At 45.0% G+C, this 18875-nt stretch overlaps 1 protein-coding gene across 2 annotated transcripts in view; it reads left to right on the forward strand.

Moving 5' to 3' along the window:
- The window catches only part of INTS4 (integrator complex subunit 4), a 1189969-nt gene that overhangs the window by 323854 nt on the left and 847240 nt on the right, over positions 1-18875 (forward strand). For both annotated transcript variants that reach the window (XM_044073339.1, XM_044073340.1), the window contains exon 7: positions 9454-9542. In XM_044073339.1, the coding sequence (XP_043929274.1) occupies positions 9454-9542 (89 nt within the window). The remainder of the gene's footprint in view (positions 1-9453; positions 9543-18875) is intronic.

Below are 18875 nucleotides of genomic sequence, written 5' to 3' on the forward strand. Positions count from 1 at the left end.
CCAACAGAAAGTCTGACCAACTATTTGTAGCTTACGCTCCTGGAGTACAAGGAAAGGCAATTTCCAAACAAACAATTTCAAAATGGATTGGAAACTGCATCAGATTCTGCTACTCTTTCCATGGAAAAGGTGTGCCAGCCAATATCAGGCCACACTCCACCAGAGCTACAGCCACCTCCACAGCCTTTTTAAGAGGGGTGGCTACAAAGGACATTCTAGAAGCTGCTACATGGAGCTCTGTGCATACATTTTCCAAGCATTACAACCTGCCTTTATATTCCAGATCCCGAGCAGGCTTTGCTTCTGCAGTCCTGCAGGGCATTTTAGCTACACCATCATTATCTTAGATCCTACCACCCCCAGCTTGGCTATGGTATTCAACCCATTTGTCAGGACTACAGTTGCATTCATGAAGGACATAGTACAGTTTTGTACCTACCATAAATGTAGATGTCCGATAGATATGCAACTGCAGTCAGGTTTTCCCTCCCTCCTACCCCTCTGTAATTATCTTTTTGGGTCCACTCCCCCTTTTTCATATTAGCTGGGGATAGTATTTATGGTGTATCTGTTTATTACTGTTGTGCATGTCTGGAATTTTATCCATTCTCTAAATTTAGCCTTCCTTGGAGGGCACCTGGCATCTGGGGCAAGAAACACTGAAGAAGATGGCGTCGACTGATGCTTTTATACCCCAGCCGCTCTGACGTCAGGGAAGAGGCGACATCAGCCGACGCCGGACCCAGACTTTGGAATCCGGCCGACCGAAGGGCTGCCTGAGGCAGGACAACCCATATGTCAGGACTGCAGTTGCATATCTATCGGACATCTACATTTATGGTAGGTACAAAACTGTACTGTATGTTTAGTCTGTGTCATATAAATGAGACCGCTTTTTTGAAGCAATGTGAGATTTGCAAAGGGAGAGGGAAATTGTGGAATATTCATGATCTTTGTCAAAAAAAAAAGATGGTACCAAGTCGTTGAATGTGTCTCTTGCATTTGCCGTATAGCTCCTTAGTTTCCTGACCTAGTCAAGGGCTTCAACACCATTCTCCATGGTGACATCATACAAAAGCTAAATGCTTTAAAAATCAACCTGTATGTGACAAGATGGATAGCAGGATGCCTGAAAGACAGAGAACCCACAGTGTGTGTTTTGTAGGTGACTTATCAGAAAGTATGCACCAGTATCCTTCAGGGTTTGGTGCTTGGATCTCTCTTTTTTGGAATTTCCTTCTCAAGTGTCTAAGTTCATAGGTTGGTACTAGGCTATCGGCCCTAGGGCCTATGCAAGCCTAGCCATAACAATTCCCAATTCCTGGATATTTCTTCCCACAAGTAGAAAGCTAAGACCTCTGGCAAACAAAGTTTACAGACTGCACAAAACATGGGGGGGGGGGTTAAGTCACACAAGAAAATAGTCACTGAAATAGTCAAAAGGATTAGAGAACTGGAAAGGGATTTGGTATGTGGTATGAAAAAATATATATTTAGAAGGAGGGAAGAAAGATCAGGCAAGGAAAAAGTGGAAATTGGGTGTATGACATTGGCAAAATTAATTACATTCTGTTAACCAGGCATGTCCGACTGAGTGAAAGCTTATTTTCAGCAGAAGCCTGGGGTAAAAGCCCTAAATAAATAATTACAAATGAAGTTACAGTAACAGTTACAACAAAATTAACAGCAATTACATAAGATTTTTAAAGAGAATACAAAAGAAAAGTCATTGGAGCAAAGCAGTTTGATATAAGATGAATCATGAAGGAGTGGACGAAAAAGATAAAATAAGTGGAGGTTACAAGATAGAAATGAAAAGTAGAGAAGCAGGGTGTAGAGAAGAATGAATAAGTAGTCAGGGGGAAAAGAGAAAAATTAAGATGAGTAAATTAGTAAGCAGGAACAAGCAGACAAATAGATTAGTAGATGTAAGATGTTAAGCTGGGTTTTTAGCATGGACAGATCCATGAATTTTGTACTTTTTCCTTTAATAGTTTTTTGAAGGTATGGGGCAGATTTCTAATGTTCAGTGGTAGTTTTTCCCATGCTAATGCAACTGAGTAGCTGTATAACTGTTGTCTGATTGATGTGTTAGGCTTATAGATAGTAGACAGTGATCAGACCTCCGAAGAGAGCAGGTGGGGGAGTAAATTGATATAAGCGATGGCAGGGTAGGAGGAGGGATTAAGGATGGAGTGAATCAGGGACTGTTGGGGGAGTAAAAGTAGATGGGAAAGTTCTAGCCATTGACGAGAACAGAGAAAGACAGTGGTGAGAGTTGTATGGTTAGTTGGCAGCAAACCTGGCAACTTTGCTGTAGGTTAGTTCAAACTTGGTCTTAAGAGAAGATTGTAGATTGGTCAAGGTTGGAGAGGCATAATGGAGGGTGAGAAGAAGAAAGGCTTATGCGAGAAAATGTCTAGAGTCATTAGTGAGGCATTTTATATTTCTGTAAAGCAGACCTAGTTTTTTATGCATCTTCTTAATACAATTTAAAATATGCAAATCAAAGTTAAGTTTATCATCTGTTATAACACCCAGCAGCTTAGCATATGTTTCATCGTTTATGACGGTGTTAAGTTATGTGATAGTAAATGATGTTTTATTATGTAAAGGGAACTTGGGTAGGAATAGGAGCAGTTTAGTTTTTAGGGTTAAGTATATGTTGATTGTTAGTGAACCAATTTTTAACAGAGTGAAAGGAGTTTTGAGCAAGTAAGAGTAGGTCTTACATAGTGTCAGAGGTCGAAATGATAATGGAGTCATCAGCATGTTAAATGAGAAAGGAGTGGGAGTAGGAGGTGTGAAGACTGTTGGTGAAAATGTTGAATAGTAGTGGGCCTAGGATGGGTCCTTGGGGTACACCAGAATAGATGGGAGGGAAGGAGGAGAAGTTAGAGAGCCATTTGACAGATTGCTGCCCATTGGAAAGGTAGCTAGAAAACCATGTCTTAAGGTCAGGCAGTTTGTTAAGGAGTGGGAAAATGTGTCAAAGGCTTTGGAGAGGTCAAGGAATAGACAAGATACAAGTCTGTTGCTGTCTGTGGCTTGTGCTATTGATTGGATGAAGGTAATTAGAGCTGTCGTGGGGCTGTGGTTGGGGTGGTAGCCATCTTGTGCGGGTGTGAGCAGATTTTCCTGGCAGAGGTAGTCCCGTAGTTGATTATGGATACATTTTTCTAGTAACTTTGAAAGGGGAGCTAGAATAGCTATAGAATGAAAGCTTGATAAGTCAGTGGAGTGCCAACCCTAGTGAATGGGGATAATATAAAATTGCTTCCAGATAGATGAGACATAAGATTCTTGAATTGATAGGTTTATCAGGATGGAGATGGGGTAAGCTTAAAGGGGTTCCTATCAGAAGAGCGAACACTTAAAATAACGAACGCTCTTCTATTGAACCGAAAACTACAAAGTCTCGAAATGTCGAAGGCACAGAACAGCGATTTTTCTTTTCCCAAGGTAAAAAAATCCCTGGGTCGTACTTGGGATTTTGCTGTTTTCTCCACTGTGGTGTGATCTTGGAGTTCGTATATTTAAGTTGGGGGATGTGGGGAGTGAATTTTTTCCCTGGGAAAAAATTCACTGATCCTTCGACATTTTGAGGTTTCATAGTTTTTAGTTCGGTAGAAGAGCTTTCACTATTTTAAGTGTTCGCTTTTCTGATATAGACCCAGCTAAAGAGCTAGCATCAGTTTTTAGGAACGTGGGGGGGGGGGGGGTTGTCAACTGAGGGAGAGCATGGCTTTAGTTTGCTGAAAAGAGATTTTATGAAGGTAGTATCAAAAAATGTTGAGACAGACTGATCATGCCATCCTTGTTGTGTAGAACATAGCAGGGGCTAGCAGTGTAGTGAATAAGAGAGAATGAAGTAGGGATATTTGAGAAACACAGACTTTTAAGGGGAGATGGGTTCAGTTTGACTTAGTGCATACAGAGTGCTTTTCTGCTTTAAGATAGTCCCTCAGTAGAAGAAGTTGTGATTCTTTTGAAACTACATGGTTAGTAGAAGTATACAGTTGACAAGGATAGGTTCATAGGTAGATACTAGGATGTCTACCCGAAGGCATTTATAAGCCTAGCCAGAATGCGAGGGCTTTCGCCGCCCCCTTAGATTAGTTCCCTGTGCCTCTGACCAGCAGAGCTACTGAAGTGATCCCCGGGGTAAACTTTCTGTTTCCCATCCACTCGTCAAGGTTTCTCTTGAAGAGTGTTAATGAGGAGCTCTGCCTAATGTAGATTGGAATCGTGTTCCAAAGCATGGGGAAGTCTCTGGGACAGGAATCTATCCCTCCAGCATGTTCTATTTATTGTTGTGGTGAGGTTTAGATCCCTAGAGGGTGTGGCTCGAGGGGATATGGTTTTCTTTAGGTGGAGCATGTCCATCAATTCTGGGTTGGACATGGCCTTTTATGTCAGACAGAGATCACCTCTGAGTAGGCGGTATGCAACCGAGTACAGCTGGAGTTTCTTCAGTCGAGCTGCATAGGACATCTGTTTGAGGCCATTGATCCTCTTGGTGAGGTACTTCTGTGGTCTTTCCAGCTGTTGCAGGTGTCTTGTAAGGCACATCCCAAATGGAGCGTTGTACTCTTTGATGGGTCTGATGAGTGATGAGTAGAGGGGCACAATGACCTCTTTTGATGTGGATGTGAACACTTTTGTGATTAGGTGGGCCACATAGAAGGATTTTCTAACCACTTTGGCAATGTAATTATCAAAGGAGAGATTACTATCTACTTGGGTCCCCAGATCCCTTATTACGTCTTCCCCTATTTAGGGGACTACCACTTATGTGGTAGTTTGTGGGTACTTTGTTTTTTCCAAAGGAGATGACTATGCACTTTTTGGCATTTAGATTGAGGCCAGGATTTTGACACCAGGTATCCATCTCAGTGAGACCCTTTTGGAGGATATCTGTGTCAGCCGGAGAGTCGATTATAGCCCCTAGTTTGCAGTCATCTGCGAACTTGGTCAGCCATAGTCCTCCTGTGCTTGCCTGTACCTCTTAGAAGTATATGCCGAACAGGAGGGGTCCTAGGACTGAGCCCTGGGGAACGCCACTTGTAACCGATTTAGAGTTGGACCTAGGTTTTTCAACTCTCACCATGTGGGTTCTGTCTGTGAGCCACTTGGCAACCCATCTTGTGACATCGGGTTTTATGTTCAGGCTGGTGAGCTTGTCTATAATACCAGGATGGGGAATGGTGTTGAAGGCCTTTGCGAGGACAAGGTAGGCTGTGTGTACCACCTTTCCCTCATCTATAGCCTTGGTAACTGTCTCAAAGAAGTCCACCAGGTTCAGGAGGCATGATCTTCCCTTAACAAAACCGAACTGGGTAGGGTCCAGTGTTTGGAGGTTCCCAGTGTCTCTGTTAATGAGTTCCATGATGATGCGCTAGATATCCTTGCAGACCAAGCTAGTCAGGCTTATAGGGCAATAGTTCCTGGGTCTGTTGTGGCTCCACCTTTGTGGAGTGGAATAACTGTTGCTGTGCACCACTCTATGGGTACATAGCCTGTGGAGAGGCTGAGTTTGAACAGTGTGTTTAGGTGAGGGGTTAGTTCGTCTTTGAGCTCATGTAGGACACAGCCTGGGACACTGTCCAGTCCCATTGATGCTGCGTTTTTGGAGACAGCTGTCGTAACCTGAGTGTCTGTGATTTCAGGGGCTCTACATTCTTCTGGTATGGTTATGGGCCCTTTTGGGGGTGAGAGGGAGGTGAAGTTTGCACTGAACCTGTCTGCCAGGATGTTGACCATATCTGTCGGTTCAGTCTATTTTGTGTCCGTCTGCACTAACTCCGAGCAGATCTGAGCATTGCCACATAGATTCTTGACATAGCTAAAGAATGCCTTGTGGTTATCTTTGGAGTCCTTGGCAATTTTTCTTTCGAAGCTTGCATTGGATGATTTTATGAGGGGTCGTAGTTTATTGCTGATACTGATCAGGGATGTCTTCCCTTCTTGGGATTTTACTCTTTTCTGTACTAGTTTCCTCCTCCTGTTGTATAGCTTGTTAATGGCAGGGTTCCACCAGACTGGTTTCCTTTTCTTGGACGAGTGAGTCTTGGTTTTGCTTGGTTATAGCATGATCCATGCATTCTTGTAGGTGCCCGTAGAATGCATTAGTAAAGGATTTTGCAGCTTGGAACAGCGTTATCCTTTAGCATGGGGGTTTTGAAACATTCCACCTTGGTCTTAAGTAACATGAATTTTCCTTTTGAAAAGTTTTTTGCGGTGGTTTCCTTGTCCGGGGGGGATGTGGCTATCCAAAGTGATTTGTTTATGGTCAGATCTAACCAGCGAGGGGTTGACCTCCGGTGTGGAACACCAGTCGCCTATGTTGGTGAAGACCAGGTCCAATATGTTGTCACCTCTGGTGGGAGTGTTGACCAGTGGATCCAGAGTGTTTGAGTTTATAAATTCTAGGAAATGTTGAGCAAGGGAGTTGGTACTTGAGTAGTTCTCTCAGTTAATATATGGGTAATTGAAATCACTCAATATTAGGGTGTTTGGTAGGATCTTTGTTTCCAGAAACACGAAATATGGGGCCTAGACATGGTGGGTGATCTGTAGCAAGCTACATTTGAATTGCAGTTTTGCCCATTGTTAGTTGCACATGGATGATCTCTGAAGCATCGTGCTGTGCCACTAACCTGGAGGTTGGGCTATCCTTGATGAATATGTATACACCCCCGCCATTTGTTTTTCGGTCCAGGTTCTGTGGCCGAAATATATGGTATGAGTTGTAGCCTGGTAGTGCTGGTGTGCTCTCTGGAGCCTTAAACCAGGTTTCTGTTACTGCACATATATCGATTTTCTCCATACTGAGGAGTGCCTCAAGTGTGTGCATTTTGAGGTTTGGACTTCTAGCATTGGGTAGCATTACCCTCAGTTTTTTGTTACTTGTGCTGTTTATGGCGGTGGGTTTGTCTTTTGAGCCTTGCCTAAAAAAGGCACTATGGGGGTGGCAAGAACCTTGGCCAGTATTCAAAAGCCTAAGGGTGACAGGTGCAAGCCGTATCTAGCGAAGCAGTGTGGCTTGTCGAGCATGTCATCCCAGGCAGACAGACACTGGATCCCCTTTGAATGACACCAGAAACTTCCATTTGTTGAAATTGATAATTTTGTCTTTATACCGTGGTATCTTTCTTGGTGAGGGCAGGATGTTACTCAGGGTCAGGGTCATACCGGCCTGGGCTACGTGATCAGAGAGCTCTTCCATGTCTCTCTTCATGTAGTCCAGGGAGGTGTGACTCAGATCATACACACCAACATGGACAATGACAGAGTTGTATTTGTACTTGTTCTGGAGTAACCTAAGTGCTTGTGTTATGTGGTGGATCCTGGCACCCGACAGGCAGCTAACAGTAACCTTCTCCTTATTCAGCCTAGTGAGTGGGATGTCAGTGTGCCTGACTATATATGGGTTTGTTATTTTGCCTTAAGGGCTGTGATTGCGTGGCACACTGGTTTTGTGAAGTGTGTGTTTCATGGTTTGTGTTGGGGGATGGAGGTTGCTTGGATGTCTGCTTTAGAGGTCTCTCTTGCTTTTGCAGATTTTTATTTAGAGCTTCCGAGTATGTTTTTGTGTATTTGTGTGTTTTTTGCCGGTGCTGGTTTAATGGGTCTATGTGAGACTGGTGGTGTGATCCAAGTATTTCACTTCTCCTCTTGACTGTCTGATCCAGTTTTGGGTTGAGAGAGCTTAGCCTCCCGTTTGGCTGTATAATTGCATCTCTCGCATGTATTAGTTGTTTGGTGGTAGGAGGAGAGGGTTGTCTGTGTACATGAGGCAGTTGTAACATTGTCTCAAAATGCCCAGATTCACCAGTTGGACTGGAGAGTACACCTGAAACTGCCCTTTGAACATGCCTGGATAGGTACAGTGAACTGTTTTACTGAATAGCTTGTAAGGTCGAATAGAGACCCTTGTCCTTCTGTACAGTATAGGGGGGGGGGGTCTAGTGCAAGGGTTTATAAGTGCTTGCTATGAGTTTTGAGCAAGTGCCGGGCTGAGAAATTAATGGCTTGTGTGCTTAAGTTGAAAGTTTGTCTAGTTCCAAGGGAAAAATTGAAGAGGAGACTTTGTGGAGCCAGGAGTAGTTAATACCCTGGCTAATCGGCGCTGCCCGGCACACAAAACCGGGCAAATTTGTTTTTTATAGCAGGGAAATGAGAGAGGGAGAAGTTAGCCCAAAAATGGCCAAAAAAACTACTAATATCTGGGCTGAAACCACTCCTCCAGGGCCAGATAGGTTGCTCAAAGCTCCCCTCTCTCACTGGTGAACAGAAACTTCATTCTTTCCAAGTAAGATATGGGCAAACACAGAGATTTGTAACTCAGCCCTGAATTCAGCACTTAACCTGAAAACTGGACTATACTAGCTTAGAAAGGCAGGAAACAAGTTTTTTTTCTTCAGAAAATAAAGCAGATACAATAAAAAAAAAACACTTTAAAATGCAAAGAAAAGAATACTTATTGTTATATATCTCAGATCAGAGTTGTAGTCAATGCCCCTAGTAATAAAGTAGGAAGAAACACAAATACAGTAAAAGCAGATGAATAAAGTGCAATTTTTTTGTTATATATAAAACAATAGAAAACACACAAACTGATTTTAAGCAAGTTACCCAATTAACCAGAAAAAAGCTCAAAACTGAGCTCTGTTCCAACAGTCTTCAGTCAGATAAGCTCTATAAGTGCACACTCCTGCCACTAGGGTGCAGGGGAACCTCTCCAAAAAAAGATGGCCTGGATCAGTGCTCAAGTTATACAAGCAAAGCTAGATTCAGCAGGCCTGAATCTGGTCTATGCTACAGCAACAGGGCGCACCAATTTCAGAAAGAAAAAGTTCAAATAAGCAGGCACAATAAGCCTGTTACCAGAAACTCCCAGCTCAGAAGGGCAGAATCCATCCTCTCCTCCCACAAGAGTGCAGACCACAAACCTTATTGTAGAATAACTGGCCTGAAGCCAAAGTGCTTAAACCAGAACTAATACGCTTTTAGAATAGCAGACACTGAGCCTTCAATCAGCAATTCCCAGCTTAGAAGGATGTAAGCTACCAGTCCTGCCACAATAGTGCAGACCAGAAACCTTCTTAATGTAAAACAACCAGTATGAAGCCCAAGTGCTTAAACCAAAAGACTTAGAATAACAGTTACAATTTAATCAGGCTACTACCAAGCAGTAATAAATGCAACAGAATAAATAAAATTGAATATTTTTAAGAAGAGACAAAAGCAAAATAAAGTAGGAGAGACAAATACAGTAAAAGCAAATGAAGTGCAATTTTTTTTTGTTAGTAAAGTGCAAGGAGAGAGGAAGGAAGAACCTAAGTGGGTTGGCCTTCTTAAGTCTTCTGTCTGCATTAAGTAGAGTGAACATAAAATATAATTAGGTCATTAAAGACAGCTTGTGTGATTTAGTATTTTTTCTTTGTTTAGGCATGCAAACTTTTGACGGACGACTTTGAACAGGTGCGCTCTGAAGCAGTCCAGCTAATATGGGTCCTTAGCCAGCTTTATCCAGAAAGGTACACAATGAATTAGCTTATTAGCATTCAGCCAGAAGCCTCTTATTTTGTATTTGTTTTATCTGCATCATATTGTATATAAACTTAAGCTCACTGCAGTGTTTGCGTAATGATTTTAACTCACTTGCACCTATAGATTGTATTATGCATTGTTGCCTTGTTGGTTCCAGTGTAAAACACTAATTACTGGTACAGTATATCCTGTCCTGCATTGGAGCTCTTGTACTAAAACTGGCATAATCTGTTTATTTTAGTAGTTATAAATGCACATTCATGGCTGCTTAGCCTCATTATGCATAGTAACTTGCTTAAGTTAGTATGAACTTACCACTGCAAATTGTTGAAAAAACTTATTTTTTCATTTAAAATTTCTACTGTTATCTGGTTGATTGCCACAACCAGATAGAGAACATGTTGCAGTCAGCACCATTGATTAGAGTATTTTATAGATTGATGTGCAATAAATAAATATAGTGATGAAAATTTCAAGGAGTGCATTTCTTTGCCAAGCTCCATTACTATACTGAACTTTTCTTTTTTTTTTTCAAATTTATGTATGGCAAATGGTTGACGTCACTGTGTTAGTAGCCAGTCAGCTGACAATGCATCTGATAGTTGACATCACCAAACTAACAGACAATTAGCTGACAAGGTGACTGTTGAGAGAGTTAATATCTACATGTTAACAGCCAGTCAGCTGACAAGGTGTTTGTACAGCTCATGCTGCAGCCTTGAAGTTTTCACCTGAATGGATCATTTCCTACACTCTGCTTTAAAAAATGATCTGAAGTAGGAGATTCATATGGATCCGATATCGGATCCGAACCGGCATGGTTTACCAGTTATGGATCCACGCTCTCAGCTCCTCCCCTCACCCATAATGCCCTGCTCTACCCTCATGACCTCAGATCTCGTTTGCCGCGCATGGTGACCAGATTGTTTTTCCAGCTCTCCAGCTAAGTGCTAGTTTTAAGTATTTAAATTGTAAAATTTAAAGATTTTTTTTGGTTATTTGTGTGAAAGTGTAGGTTTCCCCTTTGGTATATTTACTTTTTTTAGTGTTAAATCTAAAAGTTATATCCCTCCCCTCGCTGTTAGCGTAGTGTGTGTGTTGGGCCTGTGAGTGACTTTTGTGTTTTCTTTAGTTACTTTCTTTAGTCATAGTAACTACTGTTGTAGATTGGGAAGTCTGAGCAACCCAAGTCTATTTTTTCTAAATGCTCCGAGTGTGGCCATAAGCTTTCCCCAGCTGATGGCCACACTCGGTGTGTTAGATGCCTGGGGGTTGAACACCTCACATCTGGATGTTCCATTTGTGCAGGGTTCAACCCCAGGGCATTAAAGGAGCGGAGGTCCAAGCTTGTGTTGGCAGGCCTTTTACCGCCGGACTCGGCTCCGACCTCCGCTCCTTCGGGAGTGACCGTACCCACGGTTATTCCTTCTGCGGCTCCCCCTCCTCCTCCTGGGACTCAACCTCCCGTTTCTGGTTCGGAGGAGAGGGATGCTAAAAAAAGGGACCGGAGGGAGAAGCACCATAAGCGTCGGGCCGAGACCTCTGTTTCGGCCCCGCCAGCCAAGCGGGCTTCTCCCCCGGCTCCATTGTCGGCTTGGTCTCCTCCTCCTCGGCTCCGGTCTCCAGTGTGTTTTTCACCGGGACCTGAGGAGGAGGAGACCCGATCTCCGTCGAGGCTATCGAGGAGGCACTCTAGGCCTACCTCGGTAGCCTCGTCGAGATCTACGTATAGCCTTTCGGATGCTGATCTGGACCGGATGATGAGAAGGTTCATCCAGGCCCAGATGCAGATGGGAGTGCTCTTGCCTCCCCCCCCTCTGGGGGGGGGAGCTCAACCCCCTTTTTCAAACCGATTGCTCCTTCTCCGACCCGCTACCCGGGTTCGGAGCAGTTGGAGCCGAGCAGCTTCGGAGCCGGGGGTGGGTCGGCGCCGATAGTACTTTGTACTTCGGATCCGACCCTGCCCTCGAGTGCATCGGATCCGAGCCTCGGATCTGGGGGGATCCGTGCTCCTTCGGCGCCGTCTGTGTCGGAGCGCACTGTCCCTTCGGATCAGAGCGCTTCGGCGCCGGCTCCGATCCACTCTTCGGATCCGAGGGGAGCCGATTGTCGGATCCTTTGGTCGAGGTCGGCTCCCCTTCGGCGTTTGATGTAGTGGAGAGGGCCCTGTTGAGGGTCTCTGGACCCCCGGCACTTGTTTCAGCTCCGTCCCGCGCTCCCTCTGCACTGGGTCAGGCTTCCACCATCCGGCCCTTGGGACAGCCCGCTTCTGTGCCCCAAGCTGCTCCCCTGGAACAGGTTGCTGCTTGCGAGGAGTCCTCTGACAGCCCCCCAGAGGATGTTCCTCGCAAGCATACGTGCAAAAGGAGGCACATTGACTCCCCCGAGTCTCTCACCGAAGACACGGACTTGGAGGAAGGGGAAGGCTCCCCACGGTCACCCCCCGAGGATGTCTCATTTGGAGACATCATGGAAATGCTCCGTATAAGGGGGGGGGTGGTCTGCCCCCAAGTCTTCCTCGGACGAGTCCGTGTTCTTGGAGGCATTTGAAGTGGGCCCGTCTACCTCTTGGGTGTCCCCTCCTGCCGACCCCCTGGTGGACCTCATTACCACCAGGGCGTGGAAGGAACCGGACACCGTGGAGCCAATCCCTAAGAGGCCCGATAGGATCCTCAGCCCACCTTCCGACCGTGCCCATTGGAGTAAGGGGACTCCGGTAGATGCCATGTTGACGGCGGCGGCCACCAAGAGGGAACTTGCTCAGGAGAGTCCCTCAGTCCATCCCCCGAGCAAGGAGTCTCGGATGATGGACCGCTTGGGGAAGCGGATGTTTAGTTCAGCAACCTTCACGGTAAGGGCGCTGAACTACCTGGCACACGTCATTAGGATGCAGCGAGATCTTATTAAAGAATACGCTGCATCTCCCCCAGAGTCCATGTCGGAGGAGGACAAAATGCTGCACTCCACCCGCATGGCCACTCTTAGATCGGTTACTAATACCTCTATGCGGCTACTCTCCCATGCTACAGAAGGCACCGCTAGAGCCGCAGGGGCAGGTCTAGTCACTAGACGTCAGGCCTGGCTCCGTCACTGCGATTTTTCTGAGCCCTTCAAAGCGTCATTTGCGAACGCCCCCTTTGATGGTTCTGCCCTCTTTGGCAAAACCATTCGCGACACTTTGACCCAGAGCGAGAAGGACGGGAAGACGCTGTCTGCCGTCGGAATCCGCTTCTCTGCACCCCAGAGGCCCTATTCTAGGAACCAAAAGGGTCAGAAGAAGATGTGGTTCCGGAAGTCGCAGCAATCCCAGCCTGCTCCGGACAACCAGTCCTTCCGTGGCAGAGGAGGACAGGGAGGACGCCGCCCTAGAGGCAGAGGGGCTCCCAGGAACTTCGGGTCCAGAGAACCTTTCTCTGAGCGGCCCGCAGCAACCCTGAGGGTTGCCCGGCTGCTCCACTCTGGAGGCAGTCGGGGATGTTTCGGGCACCTAGCGGCATGGGAGTCCATAACATCAGACCGCTGGGTTCTCCAGATCATATCCAGAGGATACCGCATCCCTTTTCGTCACTTACCAAAGTTGAAGTCCCTCCCAGACGTTCCACCCGGTCAACGGGAGGCCGCTTTGGCAGAAATTGGCCATCTGCTAAAGAAAAGAGCCATCCAGCCCGTCCCCCCAGACCAGATCGGATCAGGGTTCTACTCCAGGTTCTTTTTAGTGCCAAAAAAGACGGGGGAACAAAGACCAATTTTAGACCTCTCTCTCTTGAACCTGGCAGTCCCCAAGGAAAAATTCCGAATGGTCACTCTGCAATCTATTCTCCCCCTCCTGGGAGAAAATCACTGGATGTGTTCTATAGACCTCAAAGACGCGTACTACCACATCCTGATGGACAGGCACTCCAGGAGGTTCCTCCGCTTCCGGCTGGGAGCCAGTCACTACCAGTTCCGGGTCCTTCCCTTTGGTCTCACCACAGCCCCCAGGGTGTTCACCAAAGTATTAGCAGTGGTAGCGGCCCACCTGAGGCTTCAGGGGGTGCAGGTCTTTCCCTACCTGGACGACTGGCTTCTTACCGCCCCAACAAGGCATTTACTACTATTGGCGCGAGACTCCTTTCTCCATCTTGCTCCCCTTCTGGGCATTACAATAAATACAAAGAAATCCAACCTGGTGCCCACACAGCTCTTAGATTTTATAGGGGCCAGGTTAGACACAAGGAGTTTAAAAGCCTTCCTCACTGCGGACAGAGTTCAAAATCTGCAGCTCCAGGTGCGGGCCATTCTCCACTCAAGTTCTGTTCCGGCGGAGTTGGTCCTGAGGGCTCTAGGGTCCATGGCATCTGCTATAGCACTTCTTCCTTTTGCCAGGCTCAATATGCGCATCCTCCAGTGGACTCTCTTAGTACAATGGTCTTACCTTGCTCTCCCTATGCATCATCCCATTGCGATCAGCAAGGCTTGCAAGCGGTCCCTCCTGTGGTGGCTTCACTCCCCAGATTTCCACGGAGGCCGTCCATTTTGTGCTTCTCCCCCTCTCGCCACAGTGACCACGGACGCCTCCCGCCTCGGGTGGGGGGGGCATTTTGCGGGCCGGACCGTCCAGGGCACGTGGAACGATTCAGAGACCTTACTGCATATCAACGTTCTAGAGATGAGAGCAGTGCTCTTAGCGTTGCTAGCACTTCAGGACTTTCTTCCCTTGGGAACAATTGCGATTCAATCGGACAACATGTCTGTTGTCTGGTACATCAACAAGCAAGGGGGGACAAGGTCTTACCCTCTTTGTCGGGAAGCCATGAGAGTTTGGGAATGGGCAATCTCCACCAACCGCTTTCTGATAGCAACGCACATTCCGGGTCGGTCCAACATCCTGGCGGACAAGCTCAGTCGCACCATTCTGACCCCTTACGAGTGGTCTCTCAATTTTCAAGTAGCGGAACGCATATTCGCACGGTGGGGAACTCCTTCATGCGATCTTTTTGCCTCTCCCTCAAACACCAAGTGCGACAGTTTTTTCGCTCTGATACCCTCCAGGAGGTTCTCCAAGAGACGCTCTGGTGCATGCTTGGCCACCCGGTCTTCTGTACGCTTATCCACCCTTGCCTCTGATGCTCCAAGTTCTTCAGAAAGCTTCTCGGGTGGGTTGCAGAATGATTCTCATTGCTCCGTTTTGGCCTCGACAGATCTGGTTCCCCTTTCTAAGGTCTCACTCGGTGAATCCTCCTTGGATTCTAGATCCCATTCGGATCTGATATCCCACCCATCCTGCATATCTCCTCCGAACCTGGACAACCTGAAGCTGACCGCTTGGCTGCTCCAGTTCCACTCTTGATCAGGACTCCCGGTATCTCGTCACCTGTTAAGGCAATCCTGGTGGCAGCTCATAAACCGTCCACTAGGAAAGTCTACCGCAGCAAGTGGAAACGGTTTTCTTTGTGGGCGGAGCGGCAAGGCCTGAATCCTTCACGGTTCCTCTCCCTTTAGTGCTTGACTTTCTAACCACTCTTTTTAACGATGGTGCCAGCAGTTCCACAGTCAAAGTACAACTGGCGGCAATCTCTCATTATCACATTGGTCATGATTCTAGTCCACTCATGTCAGCCAAGTTGTGTAAAATTTTCCTTAAAGGTACTTTCCTTCTCAGGCCCCCTGTAAAACAAGCGGTTCCTCCTTGGGACCTCTCCTTAGTTCTCCAGGCCTTGACCGCCTTGAACCAGCGGCTACGGTGGATCTCAAATTCTTGTCTTTCAAGACAGCCTTTTTAGTAGCCATTACATCGGCCAAGAGAGTTTCAGAGCTCCAAGCATTATCAGCTAAACCTCCTTACTTGGTATTTCATCCGGACCGTGTTTACCTCAGGACCAACCCGTCTTTTCTTCCTAAAGTAGCTTCTGAAGCAAACATTAATCAATCCATTAACCTCCCTGTTTTCTTTCCCAAATATGAAAACAAAGGTGAATACAAGCTTCACTCCTAGATGTTCACAGGCAACTTAGATTTTATCTAAACAGAACGGCTGGTCATAGGCAATCCGACCAGTTGTTTATTTCCTTTGCTAAATTTAATTTGGGCAAGCCAATTTCTAAAGTCTCTCTGTCTCGCTGAATTTCACAGTGTATCTTATTGGCTTATCAAGCTTCAGGAAGGCCCGCACCGGAGGGTGTACACGCCCATTCAACTCGGTCAGTATCTACCTCGGCAGCCTTTAAGGCTAGGATTCCTCTAGATGATATTTGTGCAGCAGCCACGTGGGCTTCATCTCATACTTTTATTTCCCACTATAAGTTGGATCTTGCATCTAGGGGTAGAGCATCCTTTGGCTCCGCAGTGCTCCGGAATATCCTTCCATGATGGTCGCCCAAGATTCAGGTAGCTGGGGACTCTGTCCCACAGGTTGCAGACAAATTAATCTCCTACTTCAGATTTAGAAGTTATGTACTCACCATAACGTTCCATCTGAGTAGGTGTATTCATTTGTCTGCAACCATCCCGCCCTCCTATCCCCCTGGCCTTTCAGTTTCCTGCATATTATGTGTTACCCTTTTCAGGGTGTTCTTGCTGTTGGCAAACTCGATCTGAGGTCATGAGGGTAGAGCAGGGCATTATGGGTGAGGGGAGGAGCTGAGAGCTTGGATCCATAGCTGGTAAACCATGCCGGTTCGGATCCGATATCGGATCCATAACCCACAGGTTGCAGACAAATGAATACACCTACTCAGATGGAACGTTATGGTGAGTACATAATTTCTAATTCTCCTGTCTTGAGCATTGCTTTACTGGTTCATAGGTGATTACCAGGCTAATGGCATAAGAGCCTTTACAAGCCTAGCCAATAATACCCAGGATGTGACAATATTATATCTTACTTAGCCAATCCCATATCTGGGGAATAGTCAGGGTAGTGGGTCTTTGGGTATTGGAGCCTTGAGTCCCCGTAAGGGACATTAGGAGCATGCTGGGGTTGAATTTACAGTTCCCCATCCATTTATCTAAATTCGTTTTGAAGAGAGTGAAGGACGGGCTTTGTTTATTTTACAAAGATGGGAAGTTTATTCCATAGATGAGGTAGCCTTTGGGATATGAATTTGCCTCTCCAGCAAGTTCTGTTGGGGTCACAGATAAGGTTCATGTTCATGGACCACATAACCTTCATATAATCTTTCTTGCGAATATGTAACATTTTCATCAAGGCTGGATCAGAGAATGCTTTGTAAGTCGGGTATAAGTCACATATCAATAAACAGTATAAGATGGAGTAAAGGGCTAGGGCCTTTAGTCAGTCTGCATAAGACGTGTCTTACTCTTTGTATTTTTAGTGAGAAACCTTTAGGGTCACTCCAGTTGGTGTAAGTGCCTGGTTAGGTACATGCAAAAGGGAGCATTGTACTGGATTAAAGGCCTGATGAGGGCTGAGTACAATCTCACTATGGCTTCCTTTGATCTTGATACCATGCCTTTACCTATAAGTTGAGCCACACAGAAGGATTTCCTCACTACCATAGCTACCTGATGGTCAAGGTTTAGGATACTTACTATCTGTTTTCTAGGTTCCACACCCCTAGGTCTACTTTTAGGGGTGTGCTGTCAGTAGTAGTATAATTTGCAGGGATATCTGATTTACTGAAGGGTATGATTACACTTTTTTTTTTTTTGCATTTAGTCTGGCTATGGTTTTGGCAGCAGTCATCTGTCATTTTTAGGCCTGTTTGTTAGTTCTGTTCTTAGCTACTAAAGATGAAAGGATGTAAGTGGAAACCAGGTTTTATTTATAAAGGGAGAAAAACATCTTCTCCAGTTTGCATTTTGGGAACATAGTATTTATTCAGGTAAGCTGCTTGGAAGCATTAAACCCTTTGCTGGAATTGCACCATTTTGTACACTACTGCAGCAATGCTTTCATCTGTAAATTAATCAATCATTCTTTTTGTTTTAGAGGGCACATCAGTTTGAGTGCTGTAAGCTTTGATCTTCTTACTTGAATTCCACAAGTTTTATCTAACATTGCAGTGATACTTTTAACAGTGAACTTTAGCTTTAATCATTTCATTTTGAAGAGTACAATCTATATTTAGTTTGATAAGCTCATAATAAAAGCATTAAACTCCTTGCTGGAATTCCATTTTTGTAACAAAGAAATGCTTATCTTTAAGCATTCTTGTTTTGGAAAAATAGTCCATATGGTAAGCTTCTTACTAGTATTACGGCTGTGTTTTTAAACTTATTGTCATTGTAATAATAATAGCCTTGGTTTGGGTGCTTCTTAATTAACTGCAAAATGTTATTTAAGAGGCATGGTAAGTTATGTCCCTGTTCTGACGTTGCACTATTTTTCGGATTTGTTTTTATTTATCTATCCTCTTGTTGACAAGTTAGTCCCACTAGGTTAGTAGTCTCTTAGGCACAGCATTGCCAATACTGTATATGTATAGTGAGTATTTCTATGCATTATTCTTCTTTGTTCATAATTACTTTTAACTTCGCGATAACAGTTTTGATTTAGAAGTGAAGGATTGCAGCTTTAAAACAAAATTGCTATCCTCATTAACTAAGTAAACCAAGTTTGATGCTATTTATACACAATTAATTCTACTACTGATTTTATTGAGTCTTTGCTATTTTCGTAGCTAATGCAGGTTCATATTGCCTTACTGGGCTATTGATATGTGTGAATCTTAAAAAGCATAGCCTTATATCTTATGGAAGTTTTTAGCTCTTATATTTTGTATATGAATAACTCAGAGATTGGCCAAAGAAGGATATGTTTTGAACTGGTTGGGTTGTTTAATAGACCGTTAGCAATTAGGTCTATTAAACAACCCAGCCAGTTCAAAACAACTACCAAAGGGTACCTGAAAGGGCTCTGGTCCTGTCAGTGCACTCACCCCCCCCCCCCATGACTTGCATGCTAATTCAATAACTTCACTGTCTATCTGTATCTTGACTGTATTTACTCTTACTGTTATTGAATTTGTTTTATCACCTATTGTATAACTTGTTCATTTTTCATATCCTTGTTTATTACTGTATCCAATTTAATGCCTTGTATATTTTGATATGTGTAAAGAGCTATTGCTCATATCTTCTTGCAGTGTACCATATTTTGAATTGTAACTCTGTGGAGCTTTTCTCCCTGGGTCACCACTGAAAATGGGCCACTAGCTCAGTCGGACTAGCCAGGTCAACAAATGTAAAATAAATGTTGGGACATTTACAGGTATCCTTGTCTTAAGGGACAGGGGTTCTAAACCGCAGGTGAATTTGTGGTTATCCATCCGTTCATCCAAATTACAGTTGAATTGAGTAAAAGTATTACTTTGCTTTGT

The sequence above is a fragment of the Protopterus annectens genome, chromosome 5.part1 (genome assembly GCF_019279795.1).
Source record: "Protopterus annectens isolate FY-2018-M chromosome 5.part1, PAN1.0, whole genome shotgun sequence".
Lineage (NCBI taxonomy): Eukaryota > Metazoa > Chordata > Ceratodontiformes > Protopteridae > Protopterus > Protopterus annectens.